The sequence below is a fragment of the Melanerpes formicivorus genome, unplaced genomic scaffold (assembly GCF_026170545.1).
Source record: "Melanerpes formicivorus ecotype bairdi unplaced genomic scaffold, bMelFor1.0.p_v2 SCAF_44, whole genome shotgun sequence".
Lineage (NCBI taxonomy): Eukaryota > Metazoa > Chordata > Aves > Piciformes > Picidae > Melanerpes > Melanerpes formicivorus.
The window spans coordinates 2,030,882-2,047,482 of NW_027142396.1; the positions used below are offsets into that span (position 1 = coordinate 2,030,882).

General features: G+C 41.9%; 1 protein-coding gene across 2 annotated transcripts in view; it reads left to right on the plus strand.

Moving 5' to 3' along the window:
• The first annotated feature begins 303 nt into the window (after positions 1 to 303).
• DIAPH3 (diaphanous related formin 3) overlaps positions 304 to 16,601 on the plus strand; it is a 326,528-nt gene continuing 310,230 nt past the window's right edge. The window contains exons 1-3 of one of the 2 annotated variants that reach the window (XM_068158905.1): positions 304 to 341; positions 437 to 604; positions 10,705 to 10,737. In XM_068158905.1, the coding sequence (XP_068015006.1) occupies positions 446 to 604; positions 10,705 to 10,737 (192 nt within the window). In that variant the 5' untranslated portion in view covers positions 304 to 341; positions 437 to 445. The remainder of the gene's footprint in view (positions 342 to 436; positions 605 to 10,704; positions 10,738 to 16,601) is intronic. The other variant, XM_068158906.1, reaches the window with a different exon arrangement.

The window sequence follows — 16,601 nt, forward strand, 5'->3', positions numbered from 1 at the left end:
ATTCATCGGAGATTAGCAGTAGGCCAGCCAACTGGAAAAAGACAATTCCGTCCTGTCGCCACGGATTGGCTAGTGCGGGCAGCCCGGGGGCGGGACAGGCAGTGGCGGGACGATTCGTACGGCGGCACATTCCTAGCCTCTGACAGGTCCGGAGAACGGCCGTTAAGAGCGCGCGCTGCTGTCCCTCTTCTCCGCCCCGTGCTCCGACGTGGCTGTGCGGCTCTCGGGGGCATCCGCTGCCGGGATTACGCTCCTCGCTAAATCCTCTGCTGCACTGAGGCGGCGGCTTTAGCCCTGAGCTCTCCCTTCACCCCCCGCGGTGTCCTGCCCGCTGACCCCAGGTAAGCCGCGCTAATCGCAGGCGCGCAGCTCGGGCAGGGCCGCTGGGCCTGGGCCCGGTCGCGGGCAGTGATCTCTCTCCGTCTCCCCTCTGCAGGGTGCAGCCATGGAGCAGCGGCGGGCGCGGCCGCGTTACTGCGCCCCGTCTTCGCCGCCAGGTCGCAGCGGGCGGGAGAATAAGGGGCTCCGTCGGAAAGGCCCGCTGGGGACCGGCAGCGCTGGCGGCTTTGAGGAGGCGGCAGCGGACGGCAGGAAGCCCAAATTCGTAAGTACGAGTCGATCCCAAGAGCAGCAGCCCCCTCTGGGGCTGGCCGTGGCAGACTGCCGTTTGGGTCTGTCGGCGACTGATGCGAACCAGCAGGCCGCCTCCCTGCCGGGCCCATGGCGAGGGGCCCGACCGTGCAGCGGCCTTGCCCAACAGCTCGCCGGGGGCGGTCAGTGACCTAGAACCCAGCGAGAGACTTGGGGGACGGGTGGGAAAATACGGACTACGAAGGGGCCCCATCAACTTCAACTGAGGATTAACCTGGACACCCCAGCTCACCTCTTCCTTGCTGACATGGAAGGACGTGGCTTTATTTTGCCCCAAGTTTTCTGGTTTCTCCAATATTTTCTCTTGCTGTTTGACAGCTGTAGGTATGAGGGGAACGCAATGGCTTTATAGCTCTTAAATTCCTGTTAATAGAACTAGATTTTTTTAAGAATTAGTTTTTATTTTGGTGGTGTAGACTGTATGATGAAAAATTGAGTCTTAGATATCAAAGAACACTGAACAAAGTCTTCTCCCTAGCCCTGCTTTTACAGGCTTTTGGCTAGCACACCCAAGAAACTGGAAAACTGGAAATGGCTAATAACTGTCCACAAGCTAAATGTATCTGCAAGATGTGCTCTAACTGAAAAAAAAAAAAAACACCCCCAAATAGATATTTTGTTTTTATTTGACTTAATGAAAACCTACAGGTTTTGAACCCACCACATGCAGAGTAGCTGCATCCAATGTTCATTTTTAGGTGATAAACAGGTTAGTCTTCATCCAGCTCTGAGCCCACCTGCTCTAAGCTGCATTATGTGCTTATGAAATGGATAGTATAATATATAATGTACAGTGGATTCTTGTTTCTAAGGCACCTTTGTGCAATATTCATTACTTGAGCGTCTGGCATTTGAACAGAAGTTCAAGGAAGTTAGCCACAAAGTGATAGCAAACTGACTGTCCAAATCAGTTTTGCAAGGTCACAACTTCCTCCTGGCATTCCTGTTTCCTGGAATCCTTTTCATATTGTGGCTGCACAGCCTGTTGTTTGCAGCAAGTACTTGTGCCTGGTTTTGTGTGTTAGAATGGCCATATATGAAACTGACCCAAGAGATATTTGCTTATCTTCATAAATGGCTATATATCTACTGGGGGTGCATTCTAGTTGTTCAGGTGCCATGGCTTGATATACTTTGATACAGGATCCCTGAATAAAAACCTATACAGTCTACTCAGTCTGAATGCATCGGTAGAGTTACTGGTGTATGACTTCAGGCTCGTGTTATTTCTGTGGTGTGGGGGAGACAAAAGTGCTGAGTCAAAAGGATTTTCTTATTGATAATTTAGCAGCTAAATTCTTACACAATAAGGATTTGGCAACAATTTTCACTTTTCCCCATGTTTGTTAAAACAAGGTGTTGCCATCATGTTCACCTTTCAATTCCCAACCATGTGTTAAAATAGAAATAATTTATAGGGAGTATAAGCCAGCCAAATATGTGATATAAGCCACTGAGGTTTTTTTCTTAGATGATGTCTGATTGGCTTTTCAATGAAAGAAGGCCATCTCTTTGGTGCAGGTGACCTTACTTGTTGCATGTCTAGGCTTTCCAGGCTAGGCAAGAGTGTTCTACTTTAACAGCAGGAAGGCTCTACAGAGGGATCTGGACAAGCTCAATCAATGGGCTTAGCCCAGTGGTAGGCTCAGCAAGGCCAAGTGCCAGGCCTGCTACTTCAGTCACAGCAACCCAATGTCACACTACAGGCTTGGGGAAGAGAGGCTGGAAGACTGGCTGGTGGAAAAGGAGCTGTGGGTATTGGTTGACAGCCAGCTGAATGTGAGCCAGCAGTGTGCTCAGGTGGCCAAGAAGGACAAAGTTTGTGTTGGAAATAGTGTGACAAGAAGTAGTAAGTAGGTAGGTGATTGTACCCCTGTACTTGGCACTGGTGTGGCTGCACTTCAAACCCCATATTCAGTTTTAGGCCCTGCGCTACAAGAAGGACACTGAATTGCTAGAATGTGTCCAAAGATGAGCACAAAGTTGGTGGAGGGTATACAGAACAAGTCTAATGAAGAGTGGCTGAGGAAATTTGGCTTCTTTAAGCTGGAATAAAAAATAGAGGTTATAGCAAGGTGAGTGCTTGTCTTTTCTCCTAAGTAACAAGTGATAGGATGAGAAGAAATGGCCTCAAATTGTACCAGGGAAGGTTTAGATTGGATTTCAGGGAAAAATGTCAAGCACTGGGACAGACTGCATAGGGAAGTGGTTGAGCCACCACCCTGGAGATGTTTAAAAGATGTGTAGACTTGGTATTTGGGAACATGGCTTAGTAGTGGACTTGGCAATCTACTTGGCAGTGTTACAGTAACAATTGGACTGTGTCACCTGTGTTATGTTTCTGATCTTTTGTGCATTTGTCAAATGTGGATGAAATTGGCTGTTGCATTCAGTGAATGCAAGTCATCCAGATTATATTAGTCAAATTTGCCTCAGTGTGAAAGGCATGAAAGTAGGTTCCAGGTTGGTCCCTTCCAGTCAATGCAACACATTGATCTATTACAGCAGATGTGCTAATCCAAAGAATAATTTGATTGTCTGGCAAACCATAAGGTGAAACTGGATTGCTGGTTGATAAACTTGACATCATTAGCATGCAGTACCTCTTTTTTTTTATTCCAAAAATTAATTTAGCAGGAGGAAATTTTCTCTTTTTAACACCCATTTTATTTGGAGGGGGAGTAAGAATCTTTGGGCTAAACGTTTACAGTGGTTCATTCCAGTCAAATGTCATCTTTAAATACTGTCTTTGTGAATAAACTAGCTTTTCAGGAGCAAATGAGTTGTAAACCTCAGCTCTCTCTGTTCTTTTACAAATAATGTAAAATAATTGTTTTTTAGGGAGTGATAGTTAATTTTGAAGCACATACCAGCTTGGCTTTGTTCAGCAGGCCCAAGGATTTGGAAGAGGGACAATCTTAAAAGGGCAAAAGATACTCTATGATAAGTCATCTTACTGAAAGCTCTTGCATTTACCTTTGAGGTGTAGGTGCTAGGTAAAAGCAGAAAATAAATTGAAGGATGGCACATACTATAGAATAGAATAAACCAGGTTGGAAGAGACCTTCAAGATCATGTCCAGCCCATCATCCAACACTACCTAATCAACTAAACCATGGCACCAAGCACCCCGTCAAGTCTCCTCCTAAACACCTCCAGTGATGGTGACTCCACCACCTCCCTGGGCAGCCCATTCCAAAGGGCAGTCACTCTCTCTGTGTAGAACTTCTTCTTAACATCCAGTCTGAACCTCCCCTGGTGCAGCTTGAGACTCTGTCCTCTTGTTCTGGTGCTGGTTGCCTGGGAGAAGAGACCAGCCCCCACCTGTCTACAACCTCCCTTCAGGTGGTTGTAGAGAGCAATAAGGTCACCCCTGAGTCTCCTCTTCTCCAGGCTAAGCAACCTCAGCTCCCTCAGCCTCTCCTCATAGGACTTGTATTCCAAACCCCTCACCAACTTTGTTGCCCTTCTCTGGACATGTTCCAGCAAGTCAACATCTTTCCCAAACTGAGGGGCCCAGAGCTGGACACAGTACTCAAGGTGTAGCCTTGTCTTCTGTGTATATCTTGAGCAGGAAAGTTTTAAAATCTGTTGTGTGGTGGGTAAAAAGTAGTTCTTTGCCACTTCTCTCCTTGATCTGCTCACCCTCCCCCCCCATCCCTTCCCCCAAAAAGTTAGGAAATCATAAAAGTACTAGATTACATGACTTCCAATTACACTTTGCTGGAACTACATCTTGTACACACCAGCCTTCAAAAGGTCGACTTCAATTTCTGTCTTGAGTTAGTGGTGTTTCTATTAATTTCAGTATACCATGGACCTGTCTTCAGTAACTTTCATGTTATGTTTTTGATAGGATTTTTTATGAAATGTATGAGTTAAGATGGCTTTCTTGTTTGCACCTATCTGTTAAAAATAGAAAAATTAGCATTTGCATTTAACAGTGCCTGTAAATCAAAGAAAGATGTAGTTAAGAGCAAAAGCACTTCCATTTCTCTGGTACAGAGTAGAAAGGTAAGACCGATTTGTGTCAATATCTTTAATTACAAAGTGACTGAATTATTGCTGCAGTTATATTGCAGTGTAAGACCTTGAATCTAAATTAGTCTTTTAAAGAAATGATTGCTCGACAGATGTTACCTAAACTACTTTGCTGCAGCTTTGTAAAATTGTAAATTCCTCATGCTGTTATTTTTGTTGGCATGAATTAACACTGTGGGTTATGATACTAAATTTTAGTGCTGTATTCTAGCACTTTATTATATAATCTTACCTGTAAGCACCAATTTTGAGTTTAACTCATCAGTGTCTAAAGAATGTCACTGTGTAGAAACTGTCATGTTAAGATAATTTTGCCCCTGATTGCTTTTCAAACTGCTTGCCAAGCAACAGAGGGAGTGTATGATAAAACCATTAAATAAATGCTGAACTAGTGTATTGAAAATTAAAAGTAGGAAATGCTGTGGGATTATACAGCAGTTTATAAATTCCCCTAGCAGACTGAGGTAGCAAAATTACTAAGGGAATACTGTGACAAAGGAGTAGTATTCACTGTAATCATCCAATTTACATCTCTCTGAATCTACTTTTCTGGTTGTGTTTCTCCTGAAGATAACCTTTGGGGAAAAAGGAAGCTAGTGTTGAATCTTTTTGGTGATAGAATTAATGGCAGTGTGTGATGAGTTCTTTCTCAGTTTCTAATTTAAAAAGTTATAGAGGGGATTATGTGGTTGTATATACATCCTTGGTCTTCATTTATCTAGTTTCAGCATTCAGGCTTAATTTGACTTCTAAAACACTTTGCATCGTGCTTAAACCCTCTCCTTTTAAAATTATCTTTATTTTCTTTTTCTTCATAACTACATGGAGGATCTAATCTCTTATTAATGTATTGAAAAAGATGTACATATGTGATGTTTTAGAGGAGATATAATATGCGTTTGTTTTCTTCTGCAAGGAAGGCAAAACTGAAGATCCCAAAAGAATTTAGTTACTAAGTTGTGGGATTTTCCCTTTTTTTAATTTATTTTTAAAATTGAGATACCACAGTGTGGTGGAAGGCATAAATACCACAGTGTGGTGGAAGGCATGTGTGTTGAAATTCTTGTAGCATGCCTGCAACTCCTCTTGCATTGGCAGTGGTGTATGGTTGCGTGCTTGCCTGACTTCTAGTTCTGTTTATGATCAACAAATTGGACTGTGTCTGCCTTTGGGGCATCAAAACAATGTCCATCTCTGCCAGGTATGATCTGAGTTCAAGTACCAAACATACTGGGTTTAGACATGCTTTTTTAATTCGAGAAGTCAGATGATCATTTAGATGGAATTTTGTTTGTAAATGTGCATGAGCAAAGATGGAGAATTAAATGTAGTCACAGAATGGATCAGACTAGTACTGCTGATCCAATTAAATGGCATATCTAATTTCTTTACTGTCTTCAGTAGGGCTCATTCTGTGTCAGATTGCTTACTTTCTTCAGCAATGATACATCTATACACTTTTTCTTAGTTATGATTTAGCTTTAACTCAACTGCGTGTACTCAACTGCCAAACAAAATGACCTCGTAGGTCATGTATGAGGCTGATGACTAAGTTACCTTGGAAAATGTGATTTCAAAATGGTAGTTGTGTATAAATGTGTATGTATAGCTGAAGACTAAGCAATGGTGATACTTCCTCTTTTCTAACTGTAGGTGCTACTGATAAATCTGAAATTTGGAAGTATCCTAAATAATTTCTTAATCTCTTCATGGTTCTGTATGTCTTTGACTAGAAAACAGGATGTACATGCACTTTAAAAAAAAATTTGTTTTTCAGTTTTGTGTATCTATTGCACACGTAATCACAGAATATATCTGGTTGGTAGAGACCTCTAATATCATCCAGTCCAACCCTCCACCCACCACTGAAGGGTCAACACTGGACCATGCCCCTAAGTGCCAGGTCCACAGGCTGCTTGAACATCCCTAGGGATGGTGGCTCCACCACTGCCTTGGGCAGACCACTCCAATGTTTAATGACCCTTTCAGTGAAGAAGTGTTTCCTAATATCTAGCCTAAACCTCCCCTGGCACAGCTTGTAACGATTTCCTCTAGTCCTGTCGCTTGTTCTCGAGGAGAAGCAGCTGAGCACCTGCTCACTTCAGCCTCCATTCAGGTAGTTACAGAGAGCGATGAGGTCTCCCCTCAGCCTCCTCTTCTCCAGACTGCCTAACCCCAGCTCCCTCAGGCAGTCTCACTGGTCTTGTGCTCCAGGCCCTTCATGAGCCTTGTTGCCCTTCTCTGGACGTGGTCCAGCACCTCAAAATCCCTCCTATAGAGAGAGACCCAGAACTGAACCCAATAGTCAAAGTGTGGCCTCACTAGTGCTGAGTACAGGGGAACTTTGTGCTGGCCATAGTGTTTCTAATGCAAGCCAGGATGCTATTTGCTCTCTTGGCCATCTGGGCACACTGCTGGCTTGTATTCAGTCAACTATCGACCAATACCCTTAAGTTGCAGCTTTGCAACCACACATCCTCAAGTCTTACCATGGGGTTGTTGCAACCCAAGTGCAGCACCTGTCGGTTGGCCTTGTTAAACTCCATACAATTAGCCTTGGCCCATTGGTCTAACCTGTCCAGATCCCACTGTGAAGCTTCCCTACACTCTAGCAGATTGACACAGCCACCCAACTTGGTGCTATCTGCAAAATTCCTTTTTGAAGGATTTTCCTTATTACTTTTGAGAATGTAGGAGTTATGTATAATGTTCTGGAGTAGTTCATGGAAGGCACAGAATAGTATATTAGTATTTTCATCCATTGCAGAGCAGTATTCTGTAATCCTGTATCTTGTTTTAGAGCAGTAACTGGATACTATAGGAATATTACTTAAGCCAGATTTATTTACTTGCAGGCCTATATTTCAGGCAACCTACTCACAAGGGCAGAATATGTCTTACTTCTGTAAACCAATGTATCCAGGTCTGGAAATGTGTTTCTATGGTAGTAAAGCCTACCTAACTGTGCTCTAGTTTGTCTCCTTATTAGGGATGTGTTTGTTTGTGTCTGGCCTACCAAGAATAAAAATGTACTCCTGTTCCTGAGTCACAACACTTTAAATGCAATGCTCTTAAAAGGTCAAATCTGGTAAGATTTGTACTACTTTTCTTTTTTTTTGTGAGACCACATATAATCTTCATTGAATGATACAGATGACCATGAAAATTTGCAACTCATTTTACTTTGTACAGCTTTGCCAGAACAACTTAATGAGGGAGAGAGGAGGTGCTCATCCCAGTTCTTGTGTTTTAACTACCTCTTCTGACTGAGAACTATTGTAACAGAAAAATCACAGAATAAGTCTTTTGAGATGTCTAACTTGAAGCCATTCAGCTTTTTTAATGTCAGAGTGCTAAAAGATCTGAACATTAGGTGCTAGTTTGCATGGTGTTTCTCCTCCTTTATAAAGAAATCTCCAAATACAATACCACCAGTGTTGACATGAATGCTGGTTAACCAAGGTCACTTCCTTGCAGCATTTACTTATGAACCAGACCCCACAACATTGCCTGAAAAGGTCTTACACTGATATATTTGGACTCCTGTATTGTAGGTTACCAGTAAGACAAAGACATAGGGGCTTAACTCTATTTCTTAAACCAAATTGGCTTAATTGGTTGTGTAGTAGTCTTTTTTCACTAATTAGTCAAATAACCTGTGTGAGTGAGATGTTTTGTACCCAAAATGAACTCTTTTACCCTTTACTGCTGAATTTCAGTTTATTGAAAGTTACAACATTGGCTTGAACTATCCATTGACTTTTGCCTTTTTCAAACAACAAAATCTGTATGTGGAAATTACTTTCCTGGTTCCATGGTTGATGATAGTCTTTTATACAGAGCAGCTGCAGAACATCCAACACTGTTCCTAAATGGAAGTGAATTTGATGTCGTGCTTCCTGTGTCTGTTTAGTGGAATGTACATGGGTTTGACATGAATCTCGAATTTCCACCTCAAAACATATAATACAGAAGATTTTAATTCTAAGATTACTCAATTTCCTGCCTATATTACAGGAGCTTCACAATGGAATATGTGCATGTGTTTGAAAAGGGAATAAATTTTTAGTGTTTGTTGCTGTGTAATACCACATGCTAATTTTTTTCCCTAGCAGTTTTGATCAGTTAAGGATGGAAGTATTATACCAGCAACTTGTGAAATGTAAAGTTGTGAGCTCTTGCAAATGAAGAAAAAGATGTTTGTCTGTCTCTGTAGGTATTTGAAGGCGGCCTACAAGAAGGCTGGGGAGGGACTTCTCAGGATCTCAGGTAGTGATAGGAGTAGGGGGAATGGAATGAAGCTGGAGGTGGGGAGATTCAGGCTGGATGTGAGGAGGAGGTTCTTCCCCATGAGAGTGTTGAAGCCCTGGAATGGGTTGTCCAGGGAGGTAGTTGAGGCCCCATCCCTGGCGGTGTTTAAGACCAGGCTGGATGAGGCTCTGTCCAGCCTGATCTAGTGTGGGGTGTCCCTGCCCATGGCAGGGGGGATGGAACTAGATTATCCTTGTGGTCCCTTCCAACCCTGACTGATACTATGACACTATGATATATCAGACTGGAAAGAGCAGTGTGTCGAGATACAGATCTTCAGTCTCCTAACTGGATTGAAGTATTTTTACTTAGTTTTTTTCACTTATTAGGAACCCTTATCCATTAGAACATGAAGTGGGATTGTTGTAAAAGTTCCATACTGCACTAGTTCTATTGTTTTAGATTTTTGATGGCAGAACTTACACTATGTAACTGAGTCCTGAGTGTGTCCTCACATTTCACTTGCTTTTTGTTTTTAACTTTAGTCATTCATAAAGTGCTTCTTTCTTGGTTTCTTGACAGTGTTCCATGTAGAGCTATCATAGGATAGTATTTGGAAGGAGAGCAAGAGATGTTTTAAGTACTGATGCCTAAGTATTGTTGACTTGGTGATGACAAAGCAACAAGTTCCAAATCTGAATAATTTGGATAGCAATTGGCAGTTGCTTAGCTGCTGCCAAGCTTTGTCAGTGAAAGGACCCTAACAATAGGGTAAGAGTCATGTCATAAAGTATGTGACTTCACATTCTTCCCATTTTCCTGCCAAGTCTGTTCTCAGCCTCTTTATGAAACTATAAATGGTATTTGTGCAACACTGACTTAACAGTAACCAATGTTCTTCAGTGCTGCTCTTTGGTTTTGTGCAAGGGCTGTGCATCTTGGTGCTTGCTGTGTTTGTAAAAGTGCAGTGGAAAGCAAAATAATTGGTTAAGGAATTGTTGTTGTTTCATCCAGCAGTGACTGATCTATAGATTTTTGGATGTCACAACTAATTAATGCTTGTGTCAGTTTCTACTCCTTACTTTGTGCTCTGCTCACATAGGCATTGCTTGATAGTACTCATCAGTCTTACTTGTTTCAGTGTTGCAGCTTGGCAGATAGTTTTGAACTGTTGAGGAACTGTATGTTCTTCTGTCGAGTTTAAAATCTGTGCTCCAATTCCTTCACTGTATCACTAAGGTTGGAAGAGACCTCAAAGGTCATCAAGTCCAACCTGTCACCACAAACCTCATGACTAGACCATGGCCCCCAGTGCCACATCCAATCCCCTCTTGAATGCCTCCAGGGATGATGACTCCACCACCTCCCCGGGCAGCCCATTCCAATGACGAATGACTCTCTCCTTGGTGGTGTCCCCAAAAGCCATTCAGAGAAGACATAATTCTAGTAGCTGAATTATGAGAAAATGTTCTACTATATCTAGTTATAAAATATAATAAAAGACAACTTGTGTCAAGATGTGCTTAGCTTATCTTCTTCTGGTCTAAAGACCAGTGTGGGGTTGTTTTAATAATTTGCTCTGCACTGTAAGCCAACATTGTGGAACTTGCCAAGAAATGACTACTTCAGCTGCCATGATTCAACATTATTTAACTTCCATCTTATTTTGAGTAACAGTACCTGTGACTTGCCTTTTTTCTTTGTTGGTTGCTTGTTTTACTGCACAGTGGTAATACGAATGGTTTTCTGTTTGGTTTACAGCACTTAAATATCAAGACACTGACAGATGATGTGGTAAGAAAAGTTTTGCTGTGGCTATGCTAAGCTAATAACCTTACTGTTAATATCCTTATTGATACCAGAAACTGCCTTATTTTCAGATTAGTTAACTCACAAAGCCTCAGCAAACTGTTAATTGTAACCTATGCAATGCGGGTAGCAAAAATCTATGCATGACTTTGAAGCGTGCTCTAATCATGATTAAATGAGCTTGACACAATTAATTATGTCAATTTACTTGCAATATAGTTAATATATCTGTGATTGCATGTTTAATAATGAAGGCTGCATGGCTAGCTTAAAATACCATGTTTAACAAACTAATGTTTGCTTGTAAAACTCTTTAATGCTTGTTTTGAACACTTCAGGTGTATTTAGTGTCATGCTGACACTGTTTCTCAAAGTGTCTTCTCATCTCAGCAGGTGAGGCTCTGTATCACAACATTGCTTTTTCTTTTCTTTTAATTCAAATTACCTGTTTCATTGTCTGTACTACTCTGTTGTAGGTAAGAATAGTTTTTCTTTGAAGCGGATCATTTTGCAAAGTCTTTGAGTTTACCTGGAAAGTAATGGTCTGTAGGCATCTGAAGATAAGCTATGAGGACTTCAGTGCTATCCAGACTTCTTGCTAAAGTGCTCCTGTGCATAACACAGAGCTGAAGTGTAGAGAGTTGTATGTTGGACAATGTGCAACATGCTCCTGCTGAGAAACTGCCATTTCCTAGCTTACATCACCCGTTGTTATTTCTTTAATGGCGTTTAATGGGCTGGATATGGTAATTAAGAACTTCTAGTCTGAGTTTATAATACAGTTTGGATTTTATAAACTTATGCTTTATCTGGAAGAGCTTTCAATGAAAAAAATGTTTTATTTCATCATTTGGATGGATCTCTGCTAGGCTTTATAGAATATTTATATTTTATTGCTCCCAAGCTATTTCTTACAAATATTCTATTTATAATGCTTACCAGGACCTTCTTTCTTTTAATGTTTAAGTATTTTAGCAACATTTTTAGTCTAAAATGCAGACTACTTTTCAATATTGAAATCTTATAGGATTATTCCCAAGATGGTAATGAATTTTCTACTTTTAGTAAGAAATCCCTATTAAGTTGAGAAATACCTTATGCTTTTTTTTCCATGGCTTGGACAGCAGCACTCTGAGCTGGGTTAGGAACTGGCTGGATGGCCGAACCCAGAGAGTGGTGGTGAATGGTGTCACATCCAGCTGGCAGCCAGTCAGTAGTGGAGTCCCCCAGGGATCAGTGCTGGGCCACATCCTCTTTAACATCTTTATTGATGATCTGGATGAGGGCATTGAGTCTATTATCAGTAAATTTGCTGATGACACCAAGCTGGGGACAGGAGTTGATCTGCTGGAAAGTAGAGAGGCTTTGCAGAGAGACATCGACAGGCTGGACAGATGGGCAAAATCCAACGGCATGAGATTGAACACATCCAAGTGCTGGGTTCTGCACATTGCCCACAACAACCCCATGCAGAGCTACAGGCTGGGGTCAGAGTGGCTGGAGAGCAGCCAGGCAGAGAGGGACCTGGGGGTGCTGGTTGATGGTAGGATGAACATGAGCCTGCAGTGTGCCCAGGCGGCCAGGAGGGCCAATGGCATCCTGGCCTGCATTAAGAAGAGTGTGGCCAGCAGGAGCAGGGAGGTCATTCTGCCCCTGTACTCAGCACTGGTTAGGCCACACCTCGAGTCCTGTGTCCAGTTCTGGGCCCCTCAGTTTAGGAAGGATGTTGACTTGCTGGAATGAGTCCAGAGAAGGGCAACGAAGTTGGTGAGGGGTTTGGATCACAAGCCCTATGAGGAGAGGCTGAGGGAGCTGGGGCTGCTTAGCCTGGAGAAGAGGAGACTCAGGGGTGACCTTATTGCTCTCTACAACTACCTGAAGGGGGATTGTAAACAGGCAGAGGTTGGTCTCTTCTCCCAGGCAGCCAGCACCAGAACAAAAGGACACAGTCTCAGGCTGCACCAGGGGAGGTTCAGGCTGGAGGTCAGGAGGAAGTTTTACACAGAGAGAGTGATTGCCCATTGGAATGGACTGCCCAGGGAGGTGGTGGAGTTGCCGTCACTGGAGGTGTTCAGGAGGAGACTTGACAGGGTGCTTGGTTACATGGTTTAGTTGATTAGGTGTTGTTGGATGATAGGTTGGACACGATGATCTTGAAGGTCTCTTCCAACCTGGTTTATTCCATTCTATTTTTACATATTCTTTAAGATTGTTTGCAAACTATGAAGATGGCAATCTTCAACAGAGGAGGGTCAAGTAGGTATCTAAGGAATTATCTATCTACAAGATGTTTGTGGAATCAAGCTTGTTTTCTGTATTAGGTGTTCCACTTTCCAATGGATGGTTTGCAAGTCTGAAAAAGATAAGAAACCCTGCATATGAGCAGAACTTTGTTAAAGACATCTTATGCCCGCAAAAATGAAATGTGTGCTAAAATCCCTTATAAAATAAAGTTACATTGACTAATTTTATAGTAATTGCTGTAAATACATAATTTCTGGTATATGAAGACACTATATTCAGAGTGAAATATGTTTTACACATTGAAAAATTGACTGTGTACAAGCCTAAACTCTAACTTTCAATTTTCTGGCATTAGTGAAATTTGCGCTCATAAAAAGGTAAAATCTTGAAGATTGAGCTTCTTAGGAATAAAAAGTTGCCTAATGAAAGGGATTCTTCTATATCCTGGTTTATGCAAGTCTTCCTCTTAACTAACAGCTCCACTGCTACTGGTAGAATTTCTCATATGGTAAGAAGTTAATCTTATTGAGCAATTTGACTGTCAAAGAATAGATTTGTTTAATCTTTTGGAGATTCAAGGCGGAAAAAGATGTTAAGAGGTCTTTGACTCAGAATCAATGCAAGTAACTTCTTTTGATCTTATGTGAAGTGCTTTTTCTGGTAAGGGAAAACAGTGGTGTGGTTTTACTTCCAAAGATGCTGAAATCAGTTGCAGCCCATGTTCTCCTGTATCTTGTCTAAGAATAATCACTCAAAATAATTAAGACATAGGATTCTTTCTGTCACAGCAAACTTTCAAGACTGAGCTGCTGTCTTCTGTGACTAAAATGACTGGCAAAATGTCTGGTAGAATGAGCTATGCTGTAGTACTTGAGGAAATTTTCCAGGTGTGAAATTGTAAATAGCAGGCAGTCAAAAATACATGAATTTGAAAATTGGGAATGGCAGTACTACTTGTTCTACAAGGAAGAATGAAAAGGATACCTAGAGAAAGAGCAAAGCTATAAGCAATACTCTTGCCTTTATGCTGTCAACTGAGAAATGAAGATTTTATATCTGTACATATGTGTGTGTGTTTCACCACTGAAGGGAGGGTGGAGAAGGAAAGAAAGAAAAACTCTTTGGTACTTTTAGTAAATGCAGTTTAGCCTAACTCATAATGATTCTGTAATCCTGTGTCTTCATAATAAAATACCAGAAGTAGTGATACCTCATTTGTGGCACACAACATATTTCACAGTCAGGAATTTTCTTTCATACTGTGTTGCCTACTCTTACCATAAAAGTGCAATGAAATAATCTAGTGCTATATACTCCAGAAACTTACTTTGTGTTGAAGTTTTGCTGTTTGTTGTGAAGAAAGTGAAGTTCCGAGCCAATTACTACTTCATGGTGTTTTGATCTGGATTCCTCAGGTTAAATTTTCTTCTTTAGAAGCATCCCAGAGCTTTGCACAGGAATTTGGTGTAGAAATAGAGGATACTTTACCAGTTGTCTCAAAAAGTTGTTGTTGGTTGATGTGCTTTGTATAGCTGGAGAGAGAATATGAATAGAAACACCAGTAGATCTTACTCTTGTTTAAAGGGCATTAATGCTGTTGGACTCAACCCTAATGTGAGAGGATTTTACATGACTTGATTGATATGCTTTACCTGTTTCAGGCATCAGTATTCTTTGTGCTAAACCAAAGCACAAGAATCACACAGCTAGTGCCAGAAATGTCAAATCCACATGGTATGGTGAGAGTGGTCTTCAGCAAACCATTGTAGCGTTCAATCTTCCCTGCAGCTGATGCATAGTAGGGAATGTGGAATATCCACTCTATGCCATGCTCTTTGGCCCAGTTTTTCACAAGATTGTTTTTGAAATTAATTCTGTTTTCTGACTCAATCCTCTCTGGAGTTCCATGTCTCCACAGGATTTGTCTCTCCAGACCGAGAATGGTGTTGCATGCAGTTGCACATGGAACCGGATAAGTTTCCAACCATCCAGTGTTTGCTTCTACCATAGTAAGCACATATTGCTTACCAGATTGAGAACAAGGTAGAGTGATGTAGTCAACCTGCCAGGCTTCACCAGACTTGTACTTGGACCATTGGTCACCATACCACAAGGGCTTGATTCACTTTGCCTGCTTAATAGCAGCACAAATGTGACAGTCATGGATGGCTTGTGTGATAGCATCCATGGAAATGTCTGTGGATCTATCATGAACCCACAGAAGCCGTCTGTCAGATGCCAATCTCCATTCTGCTTTCACACAGGCCACACTGGACTGTTGAAAGGTGAATGAGTTTTGCTGACCACATTCTGACTTTCCAACTGACAAATCAGATTCTGAATGGGCACCAAAGAGTCAGGGTTGGTTCTGTATTGTCTGTGATGTACAGTCTGAGAAGCAACCGGAAACTTTGTCCTCTATCTCATGTTGTCCCACAAGTGCAAATTCATCTGAAAGCTCAGGTCTAATGGACAACATCAATTTTCCTCCATCAGTTTCTACAGTTGCTGTTCAAAAAGCCCATTTGTAACCCTTGGGGCCTTTGAAACGCCCTTCTCTCAGAAAATCAATTCTTAAAATACAAGGTGCATCAGGTCCTGTCACAACAGTATGCTGCTTCCACTGTATACCAGTTAAACTTATGTCAACTTGTATCTTAGTTAACTCTTAGTTAACTCTTTAGATCCACCAGTGACTCCTAGAATAATTATAGGCTCTGATCCCTGATAATTGGATAGCATTATTGTGCTGTGTCAACCAAGGCCCTGTACTTCTGAAATTTTGAAGTGCCAGGCCACTGGATGTATATCCCAATAGATTCTGTTATCTCTACTATCGCTTTCCTCCCCCTGGTGGGAGGCAGGGCACCCCTAATTATGGGGAATCTGCAGATGTAGTGTCAGAAGTGGAATTATTGTTGGAACTATTACAGTTGCTCTGGGAAACTGAGGAAGTAACAGCTACCCTTCTGGTATTGCTACCTCAGTTTCTGCCACTCTGCAGTTCCCTTAATCTCCTGAAAAGATCGGAAGTTGGTTGGCCATCCCACCTGTTCATGTTTTCACCAAACTGATCACGCAGAGTTATCCAGATAGTCCTACGTGACTGCCTTGGTGGTCTGTTTTGGTTTGGCCTGCTTTGGAATGGCCTCCTTGGAGGATGTCTATTTCTAACAGCTGAAACTTACATCCATCTGGAGGAAGAAGAATTGAAATTATCTCCCTGTGCTAATTTGGATATGGAGGTTTTAAATTCCTCCTTCAGCTCTTTCATGCAATTCTTTATCTCACCAGACAGTTTCAATGACTGAAACCAAAGAAATGTGTGAGACTATCCTCCAGTTGTCTCATTTGGTCAGTGAAATGGCCAACAGTGGGAGGCATTCCTCCATAATTTCTTGCCACAATTCTGCTTGCCAGAATAGTAACATAATTAGGAAGAGCAAGTTAGATGAGCTTTTTGGCAAGACCTGTTGCCACAGGAATTTCATCAGGATTCAGAGTACCGCGGTCTCTATACATCACTCTTCCACAGCAAACTCTCTCAAGCACTTAATTCCCTCATCCATGGTGTTCCAAGGCTTATGATTCCATGGAAGGTCATC